General features: G+C 54.6%; 2 protein-coding genes across 2 annotated transcripts in view; both read right to left on the reverse strand.

Moving 5' to 3' along the window:
* Positions 1-4,587: 4,587 nt before the first annotated feature.
* Positions 4,588-6,331, reverse strand: Insm1 (INSM transcriptional repressor 1). The gene has a single exon (XM_021631612.2). The coding sequence runs from the start codon at positions 6,229-6,231 to the stop codon at positions 4,720-4,722; it is 1,512 nt and encodes a 503-aa protein (XP_021487287.1). The 5' UTR covers positions 6,232-6,331; the 3' UTR covers positions 4,588-4,719.
* Positions 6,332-12,756: 6,425 nt separating this feature from the next.
* The window catches only part of Cfap61 (cilia and flagella associated protein 61), a 252,439-nt gene continuing 246,530 nt past the window's right edge, over positions 12,757-18,665 (reverse strand). Inside the window, exon 29 of the mRNA XM_060383256.1 lies at positions 12,757-13,296. Coding sequence (XP_060239239.1) covers positions 13,099-13,296 — 198 coding nt within the window. The 3' untranslated portion in view covers positions 12,757-13,098. The remainder of the gene's footprint in view (positions 13,297-18,665) is intronic.

An 18,665-nucleotide genomic window follows, 5' to 3' on the forward strand; every position in this document is an offset into this window, starting at 1 on the left:
GGGTTGTTTCAGGATCATGTCTAACTTCAAGAAACTTCTCCCTGTGATTGCTCATTTAAAAAAAAATGTATTCAAAAAGCAGGACTTGTTTCTCTTTAGAAAACCCTCTTGCCTGGCCAGTTGCTTCAGTGACTCCAAACTGGTAGTCAGTCAGTGGCACAGGGCAAGGATGTTGAAAATGACCAATCTACTATTTCCTTAACAACCTCAGAAGAAGACAGGACTTCCCAAGAGCACCTGGTAAGAAACAAGAGACTCCTCCACTCATCAGAAGCACAGACAGCACAGCTCCTCTGCCGCCCTGCTCCAGTGCCTCTGTGTTCTCCACGTGGCTGGGAAACCACAAGTGCCAAGCAAGGTTGATCTCTGGAGTGCAGAAACCCAGCACTCCCGGCAGAGACTGCTCTGGCCTTCCGTTGTGACAGTGTCTGGATCATTCTGCATTCTAGGGGCACTGGGTGGCCGTGCTCTTGTGCGCCCAGGGAGAGTCCCCCTGAGTTACAGGGCAGCTCTTATTTCTGAACTTCTCCTGTGCTGCTGCTGTGTCTGTTCTGACTGCTCAAGAGTGACAGAGCACACCAGCCTTCACTGTGAGTGCTCTCAGAGTCCTGCAGGCCCGTCATGAGCAGACACTCACTTCTCAATAGAAGATAAGGTGAAACTCACAAGGACATTTGTCCTCTCTCTCTCTTTCACACACACACACACACACACACACACACACACACACTTTTGAGTCTTTTTGTTGCTGCGGCTATTTTACTAGAATGCAGATTCAGGGCTAAAGTCTGATTCCTTTATAGCTTCTTGCTATCTTGCTGATCAAATAGAATCAGGGTTATTGCATTTGTTAATTCTGCAGGTGCCTTCAGCCCCTGGATTTCTCCATACAGCTCTGCTTCCTTATTGTTCTGAAAATCCCACAGCTTGTGGCCTCAACCACCAAAGATCGTGGCTTCTTCTAGCTGACGTGCCAAAAAGGCTATCTTAACCTGGCCCCATAACAAGCTAACAGATAACTCTTGCCAGAAAATTGTTTGAAGACAGCAACTTTCGTTCAGACTAAGTCTGCTACAGGCTGGCAGGTTTACAACAAATTCTAGACGTCGCAGGGAAAAGCAGTTGGGACAAAGAGGTTGCTTCCTGTGTGAAGAACGCTGGGCCCCTCTGGGGTCTGAGCTGTCTTTTATCTCTCAGACTTTAGAATGGTCCCGGAAAAGACTCATGGCGCCCCCACCCCACTCACCCAGGGTGACCTGAGGTTGACAGGCAAGGACACAGAGCCTAGAGGAATCCAGAGATACGGACTAAAGTTACAGAGCCTGGACAGCCCTCACCAGGGACCCTCTCCTTGTTTGTAAGAAGAAATTCCTGCAGAAGTATCCATTTTCTTGGATTAAGAGGCCCTTCTGCTTTGTCTGGTTTGATTCTGTGGAAAGCTGTAGGATGCAGTGTTTTGTTTTGTTTTGTTTTGATTTTTTTTTTTTTAAATAAAAAGGTTGGGATGAGTCAACTGAGGGGAGGAAGGCATTGACCCAGGGTACTAAGAACCAGCAACAGAGCAAAGGGACAAAGGAGAAGCGCTGCACCCTCTCCAGCAGCGCGCTACCCCCAGACACGCCACACAGGTGGCACTGCCCTGGCCGACTGGGCGCGCCCAGGTCTCCACGAGGCACCTACCATGCCCCGCGCACCACTGGACTCGCAGGGCTGGAGTCCAGCCAGTCTCAGTCAAGACTGAAACTGGCCGGCGCTCTGAGCGTGTGAGAGGCGTGATCTCCTCTGTCCATGGTGCTACCAAGAAGGCAGGACTTGCAGCTTTGGTGTTGGAAAAAGCACACTCAGCATTCCTGCTCAGGTCCCCTTTAGACTGCCCCAGCGAAAGCCCGGGAGTGACCTGGTCCTCAGGACAACGAGGCGGTGAGGTCAGCCCGGTGCCTCTCCGCTGTTCCAGGAACAGGCTCATGCTGGCTCCAAAGCAGAGCAGAACACACTCTTGCTTTTTTATTTTGCTCAGTCTAAACAGAAATAAAGAACTGGGCTAGCAACTTCTTCACTGGTCCCTCTCTGAGCCCCTCTGTCCTTAATCACGTTGCTAGCCCTGACCCCCGATTCTCTCATCTCCAAGCTGCCACTGTGGTTTAACTTGGGAAATCATGAAGTGGCCCCACTAATAACCTCCCGATACCAGCGTGACCTCAGAACCACAGCCTTTGAAACGGCATAAAGAAGGGCACCCTTTCCCCCTCCACGGAGAGGGGAAGGCTGCCTTTCCTTGTGCTGGGATCTTATGCTAGCGTGTAGCACTTTGGAATCCGTCTACCAATGCTCTTCACCGGCACTCCAGGGCCAGCTTCACTCACTTCCGTTCACTGTGCAGCTTCTCTTAGAAGGCCGCGCACATAAACAGGATTTTGGCTTTTATTTTGGAGAAGTGATATATCCGTTCAACTAGAAGAATTTCCCCCGTCGACAGAGGGCCACTCACGAACAAGTTAGTCACATTTGCATGTTTAAAGGTGAGCAGTGGTGACTTCACACCCTGTGGTCAAGGGCAGAAACAGATGGCAGCTGCTGTTTCTGACGACAGGTCTGGACTCGTCAAGCGGAGCCAGACTTCATGTTTAGGAAAAAAAAAAAAGTTCTGCCGCCACTGAACATCCACACACTGGTCTGGAGCTTGGGGGTGGGGGAGGGGATTCAGGGGGAAAGCTTTAAGGGTCCCATATCTCCTTCCGAGTTCCGAGTTCCTGCTTCCCTGCACGCCCCTTAACAGCGCTCCCAGGCAGATCCCCTTACGTGGGTCTCTCACTTCTCTTTGGAGGACAAAGGTGTTGAAAGGCCGAGTGGGCATTAGGAGGACGGTGGCAGAGCTACACGAAATGAAGGGCACACTCATTTGTGAATCGTGGCTCTGCTCCTTAACCGCACTTTTCAGACTGTGAGTGATCAACAGAGCCGTTCTTCAAAGAGCTGAGTGACAGATAACGGAAAACATTGTAATTACCTGTTATTAAATTTAATACCCCAAACAGATGGTGTCCACTCGCTCGCCCCTGCTCTTGCACCCGCTGATGGCCCACCTGACTGGAAACTTCTTTTAGAGCCTTCTCTCCAAACCAGCTAACTGTGTCACCTCCATCTGCAGTTTCCGCTCTCTTCCACTCTGTCCTTCATAATAAAAATCTCCCCCACTTTGAGGGATGGTTGCCACCTGAAACCCCAAATTACAGACCAAGGAAGGATATGCTAAAAATAAATAAATAGTGGGGTTCCTGGGTCTGCTGGGGAAAAGGCAGGCTCTTCTGATTGCTTAGTTAGCCCCATCCTGAAAGGCCACTCTGGCTTGCTCTATCTCACTGGCTAGTACATTTCTGTTAAAAAAGGGCAGACTCTAAGACACACGGGTTCTCCTGTGGAAAAGCCCGACTCTTAGGAGAGGGGAGGAGTTCTTCCTAACCAGAGAAACAAGGGCCTTTTAAAGAAACCACTAAAGACCACCATTTAAAATCTATTTGAGATCCTCTTTGGAAGGAACTGTTTGATACTGAGAAAGAAAGAAAGAAAAAGAAAGAAAGAAAAAGAAAGACCACAGTATTTTTGACTTTGAAAATATTTTATTTGAATAGTAAATATTTATACAGTTGAAACAGTTCTATCGAAGCTTTCTATAAATAGCTAACAATTAAGAAAATAATGTATGTAGAAAAGAGATTGCATTTAAAAGTAAGAGCTGTCGGTTGTACAAGGGCCTCGGGGCCCCTCAAGCAGAATAAAATGGTACGTTGTCTGTAAGTCCCTCAGATAGATAGAAAAGTTAAAACTCTCAGCAGACCCCTCTAGAAAAAAGGTTCTTCCCTAAAATGCACAGTGAAATGTCAAAAAGTGGCAGGGGGAAAGCTCACACACACAAAAGAAGAATCTGCAATCAAATAATATCATAATCTTCATAATTAATATAAATAAATAAAGAATAAATAACAATTACGCATAAATCAACATATACATGTAAAGGGAACTCATATAGCCCTACCTCAACAAAGATGATCAAACCAAAACGTCTTCCGAAAAATACTGAGGCAGCTACTACAGCGTGTCGTGAACATTCCCCCACCCCCCCAAAAAAAATCCCCAACAGACAACAGGTCAAGGCATTTGTGGCTATACTAAAGAAAACTCTTTTTTAAGCAATTTGATTTGTTCACATACAAAAAGGTAAAGCCAGACTCCAGCAGTTCACAAGCCATAATAAAGCTAATCGTGTGGGAAGTTCGATTTTACAGCCTGTGAAATATAAAGGCATTTATTTCTCAAGATTGACCCAAAACAACCCGTACGCTACAGACATCGCGAGCGAGACTGGTAGGCAGAGCAAACCGCACTTTCTACACCATGAACACAGCGAAGAACACTAGCATGAAAAACAGCTTCGCCCTCAAGGGGAGGCTTCCAACCACGAGACGAACGCATACAGCTTTTGTTGTTTTTTTTTTTTTGTTTTTTTCTCCCCTGTACAGAAGGAGACAGACTCCTGTTGCGCCACGGCCGGGCGGGGGGCACCACGCGCAGGGGGTGGGGTCCGAGAGGAGTCCCAGCGAGAGGACCGACGGGGTTCCCGTCGCGCCCGGACGCCCCAGAGCGGGGCGGGACGGGGGCGCGCTCCCCTTGTGGGTCTCCGGGCGAAGGCACAGTTCTGGCGGCCGCGGGCGGGGGCGCGCTCTAGCAGGCGGGGCGCACGGGCACCTGGAGGAGGATCACCTGCCTGTTCTCGGAGGGGTGGCACTTGTTGATGTGCCGCGTGAGGCCGGGCGAGCTGTAGAAGGTGGCCGGGCAGTATTTGCAGGGGAACACCTGGGCGGCGTGCAGCAGGCGCAGGTGGCGCTCCTGGGCGCCCCTGCCGGGGAAGCTCTCCCCGCACACGGGGCACGGGTGGCCGTCGGCGGCCGCGCTCAGGCCCAGCAGCCCGGCCGCCTCGCCGTCGCCCGCGGCCTCCCGGGGCGCCTTTTCCTCGGGCCCCGCGTACAGGGCGGGGATGTCCTCGGCGGGCAGCGGCGGCGGCGGCGCGCCCTGGGCCTGCAGCGCCTGGTGGTGCGCCAGCAGGTGCTTGCGCAGGTAGGCCTGGCGCCGGAACTTCTTGGCGCAGTGGTGGCACTCGTAGAGCCCGTCCTCGGAGCCGGACTCGGACACGCCGCCCGGGCTCGGCGTGTCGCGGTCGCTGGCCGCGGCGTCGCGCGCCTCGGCCCTGGCGGCGGTCTCGGGCTCCGGCGCGCGGGCGGCGGCGGGCGCGGGGCGCGGCTTGTGCCAGCGGCGGTGCGAGGCCAGGTTGGCCGGGCAGCTGAAGACCTTGGCGCACTCGGGGCAGCGGTACTCCACGCGCACGATGCGCGAGCACTTGTGCTGCGCCAGCGCGAACGGGTCGGCGTACTCCTCCTTGCACAGCTGGCAGATGAACTCGCCCAACGGGCGCGCGGCGCCCCCGGCGCGGCCCCGCGGTGCCTCCACCGGGCCCTCCTTGATCCGGAGCCCCAGCACGGGCGACGTGGTCACCTCGTCCTCGAAGTGCAGCTTGCGGATGGCCTTCGGCTTCTTGGCGCCCGGGGCCTTGGCCGCCTTGGCGGGCGGCTCGGAGGCCGCCGTGGCGGGGGGCGCGGGCCGCCGGCCAGGGGGCCGCAGGGCGGCGGCGGCGGGGGACGGCGGGGCCCCGGGCCCGCGGGCCGCGTCGGCGCCGGCGGAGAAGGCGGTGCCCATCTTGAGCTCGGCGGGCGCGAAGAGCAGCGCGTCCCCGCCGCAGGTGCCGCCGCCCGGCCCGGCGCCGCCGCCGCCCGCCAGCAGCGCGGCGGGAGTAGGGAAGGACTCGGCGGACACAGGCGAGCCCAGGTTGAAGCTGCGCTCGAAGTACTGCTGCCTGTCGTGCTCGCGGCTCACGGGCCGCGTGGGGCTGTAGAGCGGCGCGGGGTGCGCGGCCTCGGGGTTGCCGAAGTGCGCGGCCCGCGGGCCGGCCGGGGGCGGCGGCGGCCCGGGCGCGCAGGCCAGCGCGGCGGCGAGCGCGGCATGGGCGCGCGGGCCAAGCGGCGGCGGCGGCGGCCCGGGGCCGGGCGCCTGGGGCTGCGCGCGGGCGGCCCCGAGCCCGGGCGCCAGCGGCGGCGCGCGCTCGCCGTCCTCGCCGCCGCGGACCCGGTAGGACACGGGCGTGGACTTCTTGCTGCGCTTCACCAGGAAGCCGCGGGGCATGTTGGCGCGGGGCGGCGGCGCGGCGCCCGCTGCGTGCTCGGCCCCGGCGGCCCTCAGCGCCCCCGGCCCATCGCTCGCCCGTCCGCCCGCGGCTGCCTGGGGACCCGGCGGCGCCGGCGCGGCTGGCCCGGCTCTGCGCCCCGCACGCGCCCGCCTGTCCCCGGGCCCGGGCTCCGCTGCCTTTTAACGGGGGGAGGGGGCCATTGTTCTCGCCTCCCGCTTCCCCGGAGCCAATCAGCGCGTCGGCGGCTCCCGGCGAGGGGGAGGGCGGCGGGGCGGCGCGGCGGGGCCGGGCGCGGGGTCGCCGCTAGGTGCGGCAGATGCACCTGAGGGCGCGGGCCCCCGCCGCCGCCGCCCGCGCGGCACACGCCCGCCCCGCCTCCCTTCACGCTCCGCTGCTCCTCTATGGGGAGGCGCACGTGCCCGGGCTTTGTGTGTCGCCTCCGGGGGGCGCGGGGCCGCCAAATGGGCCCGTCCATCAGCGCGACAATGTGCGCCCCCCTCCCGCGCGGGGATTACCCGCGGGTCGCGAGCTAAATAGCAACAAAGGAGAAGAATAGCCCCAAATATGTCAGGAGGACTCAGCCCGCGCCCGGGGCCCGGGGGAGGACGGAGCGCGGGACGGGGCGGGGGCGGGGGCCCGCGCGGCTCGGGGGACGCCCCGCCGGAGTCCCGGCCCGCGCCCCGGGCGGGACCCGGCTCGCAGGGCGACAGGCGGGCTGCGGCGGGGCGCAGAGCCCGGCAAGCTTCCCGGAGTTGGGCAAACAGTTGGCATAGCGCGTTTCCGACCATCCACGGCGGCGGGGCTGCGCTCCCGGCCGGCTGGCTGTGTTCCAGGAGGGGCTGGAGCGTCTGAACTCGCCTTCCCGGCCCCGCCATCCCGAGGCCGTGCGGGCCCGGCGTCCCCGCCAGGCCCGGGCTCCGGGCGCCCCGGCCGTGCCGGCGCGCGGGAAGCCGCCCTCCCCCGCCCGCGGCCTCATGCATTTTCATTCCGAGCGGGCATTTTGTCTGCGGTTGACATCAGATGCTAAATCAAGGGCTCGGTCGGGGCGCTGCGCAGGGAAGCCAGCGCCGGGCCGGCCGGGAGCCCCCGGAGCCGTGCCCCCGTCACCTTTGTGAAGGAAATTAACCTCCCGCTATTGAGCGCGGGTCGCGGCCAATCTGGACGCAAAAGAGACGCGTGCTGCCGCGGTGGGGGCGGGGAGGGCCAATCTGTCCTCAGAGGGAGGCGGCAGCCCGGCAGGACCGGCAGCTTTCCCGGGCCACCGGGAAGACGACGACAGCGAAGGACACGCGGGTGCGCGCACACACCGCACCCCGCGCCCGGCTTGGACTCAGGCCGAGCAACTTGTCCAGGGACCTCTTCCCGGCCCGGGAAACACAAAAGACTGCGCTTTCTCGGGGACCGGAGTAGACCCCCAGGAAAGCACGGCGGTCAGGACAGGACTGCCCATTACCGGGAACAAAACAGCCAAGACGCAGCAAATGTCATAGCTGCGAGGGAAATGACACTTTACTGAAGTGAGGGAACATTTCTCCCCCTCGCACTGAGGCTAGATTTCTGCTGAGTTTCATTTTCACCAAATTCCACTGAAGGCATTTAATTGTTTCGGGGTTTCCCTCTGAAAATACCCTGGCTTGAAAATTAAATACTTTTTTTTTCCCCCAACAGAATCCACCTGAGTAATAAATTGTAATGGGACAGTTAAGGTGAGTTAACGAAGAGGAAAGAAGGCTTATGATTTTATGTCTGTGTTTTTTTTAAGCCACCATCTCAAAAAGAGAAAAATTCTTAATGAATGCCTTAGAAAGTTAGAAATCCTAAAATGAGTTTACAATTTGTGATTGTTTGGATCTGGAAACAACTGATGTTATTTCCTCTCTCTCTTTTGAGCGCTGATTAATATTGCTGATGAAATTAGGAGAGGGAGAAGGAGAGATAGATATAGAGAGAGAGAGAGAGAGAGAGAGAGAGAGAGATTCCGAGACAGCTTTGGCCAATTTTATTTTCTAATCACAAATCCCATCTGGGCTGTGGAATGGCAGACTGGGGCTGGACTCCCCCATCAGGACATCTAGTCTCGCGTACCGAACAGTTTTTATCCAGAAGACTGCCAGAGGAGTTCACCGCCTAGTGAATTCTTAACACACACAGACACACACACAACTGTGAAGAAGGTGTGTGTGTTGGGTGTGTAGGGGGTGGTGGTGATGCATATGACCAACAATTAAAAAAAAAATCCTTGCCTGAGGGAATTCAAACAGAGCCTTGATTTACTCAGGGAAATCTATGCAGATGGTCAGTGGATGTTTTCCAGGCCTGTCCAGCTAAAAGAAATGGAAACTTGAGAAGTCCCGGGCCTCTTCGGCTGTGCGTACACTCAGCCAGGGCTCAGCGGTGCGGCCCCGCCGGAGGGGCTGCGGGATTCTCTCGGAACTTGCTGGCTTGCAGGGGTCCTGCGTCGCGTCTTGCTCGGGAAGAGCCGCGTGTGCCCGCGGCCTGCTTCTCTGCGCAGGAATAACGGATGCGGGAGCGGGATGGAGGACGGAGCGAGACTTCGCCTGAAGCGGAGGCCCAGGCGTCCTCGAGGGCGCCGAGGCGAGGACCCCCTGGCTGCAGAGCCGGCTCCGGAGCCTGCCCTCCCCAGGGCCCCGGGATCCTGCGCTCGCGGGGTCGCAGCCCCGAGGCCGCCCGTGCTCCGGGCTTCCCGTGCCCGAGGCTGCCGTCGGGGCTCGCCGTGGCCGCCAGCTCTGCTGCGAGCGGAGGCTGAGCGCCTCGAGGTTTCCAGGCCGCGGGAGTCGGGGCCCAGCACGGCCTGGGATTGAGGCTCAGAGCTGTGCTGAGGGCCTCGGGCCCGGAGCGCCAGCCTCCGCCCGCGGGGAGAGGGCGTGGAGACCGCGGGGTTCGTGTGTACCCGGGGCCCCTGCGGCAGCCCCCGGCGTGACCTAACGGAAGCCCCACGCACGCTCCCGGGCACCGCGACTCGAGGGCGCGGCGTCCCGCCGTCCCGTGTCCGCCGCGGGCCCCGGAGGGCCCGGAGTCCAGCAGACGCTTTGTGTTTGCAGGAATGAAGGGTTGTCCGTCGGTCCCAGGGGCACGCGAGAGCCACGCGCGGGCGGGATGCCGCCGCCCCACCCCCCGGCCGGCCTCCGGGCACCTTCCGGGCCTCCCCGCCCCGAAGGCCGCTGCCTTTGTTCGGCGCATTAGCATAAAGCTGCCACGGATCTCCCGTTTAAATAATTCCACACAAAAGGAGAGTGCATGAAAGAGCTGGAACAAGGGTGAGGCGGCGAGGCCGCGCCGGGCGCCGGGGCGGGAGGGCCGCGCTCGAGGGCGCCCTCCCTCCGGGGCGCAGGGCCCGCAATCTGCCGGGCGCCCAGGAGGAGGCCGCGCCCCTCCCCCACAGCCGAGCGCCGTCGGGCCACCGCACCCCGCCGGCGTGCCCTCGGGCGGTTCGGCTTTGCCGTGGGTGGGGGCGGGAGGGGAGGACGTGGGGTGCCTGGGCCCGGGGCCGGCGCGGGCAGAACGTGGGAATGTCCCCGCTGGACCCTCCGGGCAGCAGGCGGGAGTGCGGGACAGCGCTGCCCAAGGACGGGCAACCGGGGCAGAGTCGCCCCAAAGCCACCGCTGTCTGAAAACGACCCCACGGAAGCGGAGCCAAACCCGCCACAGAGGCCCCCACACCCCACCACCCTCGCGGAGCCTGCGGGGCACTTTTGGCCTGGGCCTGCTTCTGCGCTCGGCTTCAGGGCCTGCTTTTCTCACAACTTCTCCTCGGAGCTCGCTTCCATCCTCTCCCGTTCGCCCCACCCTCCCCCTCTTCTCCACCTCTTTTGACTGTTTCTCCCTCCCTCCTTCCCTCCGTCCCGTCGTCCCCCCCACCTTCCACCCCCCAACTCTTTAGGCCAGTCTCTCTGTCTCTTCCTCCCCACCTCGCTCGTGGTCTTCCCTCCCACTCCCAGCCCCCACCCCCAGACTGTCCCTTCCCTGCCCTCTCACTGTCCCTCTCCCCGTCTCTTCCAGCCCCCTTCCCCAGGGTTTCTCTGCCTGACAATCCCTTCCCCCTTCCTCCTCACTGTCCTTCCTCCATCCCCGCTCTGTCTCCTCCCTCCTTCTCTACCCTCAGCCACTCTTACCTTCTCTTTTCCTCCTCCCTCGATCTTCCCCCCACTCCTTGCCCCCACCCCCACCCCGAAACAGGCCAACGTGTGTTATTTTATTTGTCTAGAGGGAGCCTATTTGTTCAGTGATGTGTGGCCTCCTGGTCGCCCGCTTTAATGGGGGACTCGGAGGCTGGGTTTCTGTGAGCATTAGCATACAGCTGCCGGCTCCCGCCCGGCCCGCGCTTACTTCACGCCGGCCTTATCTGCACCTCTCTCAGGCCGAAAACAATCAACAGCTCCTCACACACGCGACTTCCCAGCCCCAGTCCCCGCTAAGACTGGCTTGGCTAACTGCATTCTCTTCTTGCGCTCTCTCTCTCTCTCTCTCTCTCTCTCTCTCTCTCTCCCTCTCCCTCCCTCTCTCTCTCCCCACTCTCTCTCCTTCCCCCCTTCTAAGGATAAATATTGATTGCCTCATTTTTATCCTCCAGTCAGGTTTTCTTTCTCTCTCACACCATCTCTTATTTTTCTTTTGAGTTCCTGGCATTTGAGTGCAATAAAGCCACCAGGAGCCACGTGGGGCCAGGAGGAGGCTCCATTCCTTATTCAAGAACCGACATCTGTGAGAACTAGAAGCACCCACAAGTCGTGTTTGGAAATCTAACTTTGGCATTTTCTTGACGATATTCTTTGGTTACAGCAGTAGAGTTGGGAAATCGGGTGGACCCTCTGAGATGCTGCCATGTTGGTCTCTTTGAATCTTTATGGTTGTCTCTCTTCTCCAAAGCCCTCACGTGAAGCAGCTTCGAGCTCTGCTCAATGACTGTGAGTCTTCATGCCTTAGGAAACTTGTTCTCCACAGCTGCACACATATGCCCGTGGTCCTCGGTTCAGCAGTTTGCTTTCTAAGAGTGGGACACGGATTACATCACCAGACACCCTTTGTAGGCCGCATCACCAGACACCCTTTGTAGGCCGCATCACCAGACACCCTTTGTAGGCCGCATCACCAGACACCCTTTGTAGGCCGCAGTGTGCGGTACATATTCTCACACCTGTTGTGATGCCTTTTCAAAGACAGCAAGGAAGATGCCGCACTGAACAGGTATATTCAGACTTGCTGCTAAGGTCCACCTGGTCACTTTTGCCTCACTGGAGGCTTTATCATGGTCACAAAAGTCCTAACTGTTAAAGCAGCTCACTGGCTGTTCTGTAGCCTGTAGCCCAGGGTCCCAGGGCCTGTCCCCCATGTCTTTACATTTGCTGGTGAGTTTGATCCAGTTCCTCTCAGGACGGAGAAGAGGAAAGGACCAGCACCTGGTGCCTGAACTGACACCCTGAGACACAGGTTGGGTTTGAGTGGTGAAGCCTGGACCAGCAGCGACTGGTTTCCATTCAAGTGATAGTTTGTACCATATGGCCACCGCTGCCTTCCCCCTCACTGCCCTGTGCATTTGTGTAAAACCTATGTGTGAAGGAATTAGTGGCATTTATTGCTTGCTTTGTCTGACTGCAGAAAAATAGGGAGTTCAGTGTTGGGAACAATTTTGTTGTGAGAAAAGTCAAACAACTTGGCTGCTCCCTGTCTGGATTGCCGCTCCCGCTCTGTCTTGCGGAAGCTGGGAGACTCTTGCCACTGCACCTTTTTTTTTGGGGGGGGCTGAGGGGGCGAGGGTGAGGTGATAAAACCCACAATTGTGTTTGTAAAAAAATATTTAAGCCCTACTGTGGGTTACTGTGCCACGCTGTTCCTGTTTATTCCTCAATCAGTTAAAACTTGCTTTGTTTGGGAGAGAAAAGAAGGTTGCTTCCTTCCTCCCTTCATTTCTTTCTTCTCTGAGATGGTTTCACTTCGCAGCCCAGGCTGGCCTCAAAAATCACTACATTGCTCATTGCCTTTGAACTCATGGTGATTCTCCTGTCTCAGACTCTGGCAGTACTGGGAAGGAGAAATATATATATATATATATATATATATATATATATATATATATATAATCCACAGTGGACAATACAAGGGACCATCCTGTCTCCACCTCGCTCCCCCTGGAGATCAGATCAAAGAAAGTGAACTGGAATAATTTCCCCCCACATTTTCTGGTCTACCAGTTTTTCTTCTATGTTCATGGTCAGCAGAATGAATTGAAAAACAGTAAGGGCTGTGAAAGTAGTCTTCTTGGTTTCAAAAGGTCAGGTAGGTGCCATCCAGTCCTCCCAAGGGTGGATTGCAGATTTAATTTCTCCTTGTCTGTTTACCAGTTTCCCCTTCTGGGCACACTATTGTTATTATTATTTTATATATCACCCACTATTACTGGGTACACATAGGAAGGGCTGATGGAACTGGCAGCTGAACATTCCAGGAAATCGAACAGAATCACACACAAGGTAAAAACAAGTTTTGCTCAGTAGGAGCTCATTTTATTGCTAGAGTGGATCATTCTACACAGAACATTGCCTGTGTGTAAAGCTCCCCGGCTTGGCTGTGCCACACGGGCTAGCGCCACCTACTGGAGCACTGAGAACCCACTGGAGGAAATGCGGGTAAGAGCGTGCGTGTGTGTGTGTGTGTGTGTGTGTGTGTGTGGGGTGTGTGTGTGTGTGTGTTGTGTGTGTGTGTGTGTTGTGTGTGTGTGTGTGCATGTGTGTGTGTGTGTGTTGTGTGTGTGTGTGTGTGTGGTGTGTGTGTGGGGGGGTATTCTATCTGTAGAGCGCCTGGCTGACCTGACGGTTGATGGGATGCCAGGGAAAGGCTGGCTGCAGCTAAATGATGCCCGGCCATGCAAACATGGGCAGGTGGTACTTGTTGTAGTGTAGGTAATCCAGGATGCTCTTTTCCAGCAGGTTCTTGTAGATGGACTCCTCAAAAACCTTCTGGAGGTATTTCTGGGGCTTCTCATTCATGTTTATTTCCTCCTCCTCCAGCCTGTAGGCTATCTGCTCCATGGTAGGATTGTCATCCTGTGGACGCAGGGAAGAGGCCACAGTCAGAGCACCACTAGGGCAGGGCAGCGTCAGCTTCTGAAGGATGGGGGCTTTTTCTGGCTTTGTGGAAAGTCTCCGTAAAGGTGACAAAGCGCACGTAAACGCACGCTGTTATTGTTACCATTTTCAGCGGACAGTTCAGCACACTCACACTGCTGTACAACCACCATCACCAACATCCGTCTTCGGAGTTTGAATCCTGAACAACAGACTGTCTCTGTAAACAGGGACAGTCGCTGCTGTCCCCCGCTCACCCCCGGTCCCTGGCTCCTTCCTGGGGCACCTCTGACAACTGTGGGCCACACGTCATCTGTGTTTGACATAACACAACAGGCTTCTATTCAGCACGTAGCATGGTGCCACCAAGGATGGAAATTTTAAGCCCTTAGTTTTTCAGATAAGTTATCTGAAAGTTTAGCATTTGGGCATGAAATCTCCTAAAGCGGTGTTTATAGCATTGGGTCTTGGCCAAGGGGTGGAGTTGAAGACCCTCAGCCTAAGGTGTTGGTGCAAACTCTTATTAACATCCGTAAACTCGGGACTCGGGAAGAATAAAGTTAGTCGAGACTGTGCAGTCTATGAAGAGTAGCGGTTTTGTGACATCTTGTAAAAACCTCAAGCACAGCCTGGCAGTGGCGGTGCCGCCTCTAACCCCAGCACTCAGGAGGCGGCGGCAGGCAGACCTCTGTGAGCACGAAGCCAGCTGGTCTGCAGAGCGAGCTCCAGGACAGCCAGGGCCACACAGAGACCAGCCCTGCCCCAAAGCAAAGCAAACAATCGAGAACAAAGAAACAACACAACAAAAACCCAAACACCCAAGTCGATAGGCACGGTGCACACACTAGTGCACACACTATGGGCACACACTACGGTGCACACACTACGGGCACACACTACAGTGCTCACACTACGGGCTCACACTACGGGGCTCACACTACAGTGCACACACTACGGGGCTCACACTACAGTGCACACACTACAGTGCTCACACTACAGTGCACACACTACGGGGCTCACACTACAGTGCACACACTACGGTGCACACACTACGGGCTCACACTACGGTGCACACACTACGGGCTCACACTACAGTGCACACACTACGGGCTCACACTACAGTGCTCACACTATAGTGCTCACACTACGGTGCACACACTACGGGCACACACTACAGTGCACACACTACGGGCTCACACTACAGTGCACACACTACGGTGCACACACTAGTGCTCACACTACGGGCTCACCCTTCAGCACCGCTCAGCGCTCACAGGTGGCCCTGGCTGAGGTCCTGCCCATCTGCAGGAGGCTGTGATCAAGGATCTTGAGCTGCTGTGCTCTTGCCAGCATGGCGACTACTGAGCACCTCAAAGGTCACATTGTCCCTACACCACCTTCCATTATCCCCTTGTATTTCAAGTAGAAAAATAGGGAATTATTTGTGAGTTCCCCTGGACCATCACAGAGAGAAGACTCGAGCTTCGTCTGCCCGTTTAAGCCCGGCAGGACCAGGTCTGAGGGAGTAGAAGCACAGTTTGGAGCGGCCAGGGCTGAGCACAGAAACGGTGGAGGCTGAACGCCGGGCTGGGAAAGGTAGCTGATGCCTGGACCAGGAGCTGGAGAGCGGACGGTGAGGGGCCAGCAACCCACGGATGCCCTCCGCTCACCCCATGAGGCGGCTGCTTCGGGCTTTGCGGAGGATTCTGTTCAGCCAGCACCAAACTCTCACCTGACAGACAGCGGGGCTGGGCGGTGGAGGTCACAGGGCGGGCGGCCGCGGCCTCCCCCACACTGTGCCTATCTGCCATCAGCTCTCCTCAAAGGGTCCATGTCCCACGTGAAGTACCCCGTCTGGCTTCCTTCGCTTCCCGTAACGTCTTGGCTTTTTGTGGTCTTCTGAGGAATCCCCTCGTTTTTCAGTTTTAGTTTTAGCTCACTACAATTGTGTGTATTTATGGGGTGCCGTGCAATGGTGTAGTTTGCAGATGACTAAGGCCGACTTTAACGTCCAGTGCTGTCTATACTCACCACGTCCTGTGGGTTAAAGCCCACCCTTATGACAATTTTGACAAAAGTGCACATTATTAGTGACGGTCAGCAGGCTGTGTAACAGGTGACTGAAACCTACGCTCAAACATCCCCTCCCCCATCCTCCCCACCTGACCAGCCACCCGCAACCACCACTACTCTGGGCTCTTTTTCTGTAGGTCCAGCTTTTCAGGTTCTGCAGTCGAGACTACGCAGAGCCTGGCTTCTTCACGGAGACAATCCAAACTGTCACGCAGGACAACTCTTTTTTAGGGCCGAATAGTGTTCCACTGCGTGTACACACCGCATTTTCTCTCTCCACTCAGCCACGGATGGGCAACGAGGTTGTTCCTGTGTCCTGGCTCTTGACGCTGCAGTGAACACGGCAGTGCAGACAGTGCCCTCCTCACGCCAGTCTCTCGTGTCCCCACCAACAGCGGTCAGCAAGTTTCCGTCTTCACCAGCCCATCTTACCGGCACCTCTCCTTCTATAGCAGGCATTCTAAAAGAATCTGGTGGCCGCTTGCTGCGCTTTTCATTTTCAGTCCTTGCTGATGTTAACCTTTTTTTTTTTTTTTCCATCTTTATCTGCTGATCATTTGTTGGTGTCCTTTTGACAAACATCTGTTCAGGTAATTTGCCTTTTTTTTTTTTATTAGCTGTCTCTTTTGCCATCAGACTGACTGAGATCTTCCTGTTCTTCACTATTAGCCTCTATCCAATGTATGATCGCAAACACGTTCTCACAACCTGAGGATTGTATGGACTCTGCTTGACACGTCTTTGCTGTGTGGAAGCTTTTCAGTTTGACCTAGACCCACTTCTCTCTTTTGCTTTTCTTGCCTGTGCTTGGGTCATATCAGAAAACCCTGCACCAGACGCTGAGAAGGCTGCCTCTCCTTCTCTTCTGCGAGTTCCAGGATTTCAGTTTTCTAAGTGTTGTCTGATAAACCCCTGTTCCTATTCTTTTGTATGTGAATGTCCACTTTTCTCAGTGTTGTTATTGAACAGTCTACCTGTCCTCATTGTACGATGCCTGTTAAAAAATAAAATCAATTGAGCAGGAGGCTGGAGAGACGGCTCAGAGGTTAAGAGCACTGTTTACTTATCCAGAGATCAGTTTGTTCCCCGGCATTCATATGGTAGCTGACATGTCTCTGACTCCAGTGCCAGGAGATTTGATGCCCTCTTTGGGAACTAGGCATGTACATGGTACAGCAATATACGTGCAGGCAAAACACTCATATATGGAAAAGTAAACATTAAAAAGCTAACGCAACACCTTAAAATCAGTCTGTTAAATACACTGTATTCATGTGTGAAGTTATCAAAGGAAAATTTAAAAGTTTCAAAGGGAGTTCTTTCAGCAGATTAAAAAAATTGACTGTAAATGCATGGGCACATTTCTGGGCTCTCGTTTTCCTATCCCGTTGGCCAGTGTGGTTGTCTTTATTCCTGCGCCATGCTGTTTGGCTTCTGTAGCATTCACATGTATTTCAAAATTAGGAAGCATGGTGTTTCTACCTTTATTCTTTCTGTTTTGGCTATTCTGATCTTTGGTTCCATATAAATCTGAGACTCCCCCCTGCCCCCATCCTGTACAAACAGCCACTGGGATTTTTCTAGGGATAACACCGAATCTTGTGTTGCTTTGGGTAATATGGGCATTTCAAAAAGTTTAATTCTTCTCATCTCTGAACACAGGATGATGTTCTATTTACTTGCATCATCTCCAACTTCTTTATCTCCCTCTGGCTCAAGCCTCGGGTGTCTGAAAGGAGGTGTGGTGCTGGAAAGAGCCACAGAGGTGCCTCAGAGGGAAATGCATGTTGGGACTCGGACCCCTGCTTGGGGGATGGCCTTTGCTGGGGACACTTGCTCTGTCTGGCTCTTCTGAGCTGAATATTTGTGTGCAGGCATTCATTTGAGTAGCTTTCTAGTCTTAAAGAAGAAACCTGAAAGTACAGTTGACGGGTCACAGGATAATTCTCTGCAACTTTTTAAGGAATCAAATTATTTTTCATGGCAACTGCTTAATTTCACATCCTCGCCACAGTTATGTGAGGATGCTATTTCATCAATGCTTACTGTCTTTTCAAAAAGATTCATTTATTTTTAAGAGTAAGAGTGCTTCAACTGCATGCACATCTGTGCACTGTGTGTGTGCCTCGTGCAGGGAGAGTCCAGAAGAGGGTTCATATCCCTTAGGCCTAGAGTTACTGACAACTAGGAGCTGATAACCAGTATCTTCTGGAAGAGGAGCGGGTGCTCTTAACTGCTGAGTCATCTCTCTCTAGCCCTGTCCTTTCATCCATCCATCCATCCATCCATCCATCCATATGTCTGTCCATCTGTCCATCCATTCGTCCATCTCTCCATTATTACAGTCACTCCAGTGAATGTGAAGTGGCCTGCCATTGTTGTCCTTACTTTTGTTCCCCTGATGAGTAATATTATGGAGCGTCTTTTCATGTAAATGAACATGTGTGTGGACTCCACTTTTTGTTTGCTTGTCTGTTTACTCCTGGAACTCCCTGTATAACTGGGACTAGCCTCGCTCCTCCTGCCTCAGACTCCCCCATGCTGGGCTTGCAGGGAAGCTCTGGCGCCTGGCTACATCCAGCCCCTTAGTATTCTCCTGTTAACATAGCTCGCACAGTGACTGTGACTGTGAAGCACCACACTAGTTTGTTACTGTTGCTCTGATGTAAGGGTTGAAATTGGAGAGTATAAAGCCCTCAGCTTTGTTCAGCTTCCTTGGAAGACAGTTCTAGCCATTTGAAATCTCTTGCATTTCCATATGAACCTCTCTATGTCTATGAAAACATGGCTTTGGGATTTTGATAGGATTTCATGGAGTCTGTAGGTGCTTTTGGGTGCTGCTTCCATCTTAACAAAATAGTCTCTACGCCTATGGATGAGTTGTCCTTCTGTTCATTTATTTGGGCCTTTGAATCTTCCAAAACATCATGTTGTTTTCAATGTGTTGTACTACTTTAATTAAATTGATTCCGAAGTATCTAATTCTTTTTTTGATGTTACTACAAGTAGGATTATTTTCTTAATTTTGTTCTCATTTTACTAATGTAGACAGCTGACTGCTGTTTGTTGGTCTTGTATCCTGAGATTTTGCCAAGTGCATTTCTTAGCTTTATTATTTCCTGGATTCATTAGAATTGTGTCATCTAAGAAAATTCATAATTTTACTTATTCCTTTCTGAGGTAGGTGTCTCTTATTTATTATTTATTTTTTTCTTGTTTAATTTGTTCTGGCTAGGTGATATTTAATTGTCTTCCAAGGCAATGTTGAACATTAG

The sequence above is a fragment of the Meriones unguiculatus genome, chromosome 4 (assembly GCF_030254825.1).
Source record: "Meriones unguiculatus strain TT.TT164.6M chromosome 4, Bangor_MerUng_6.1, whole genome shotgun sequence".
Taxonomy (NCBI): Eukaryota; Metazoa; Chordata; class Mammalia; order Rodentia; family Muridae; genus Meriones; species Meriones unguiculatus.

Bases quoted from the DNA above. Each gene is read 5' to 3' on its own strand.
- Insm1 (XM_021631612.2), bottom strand. From the start codon at position 6,231: ATGCCCCGCGGCTTCCTGGTGAAGCGCAGCAAGAAGTCCACGCCCGTG.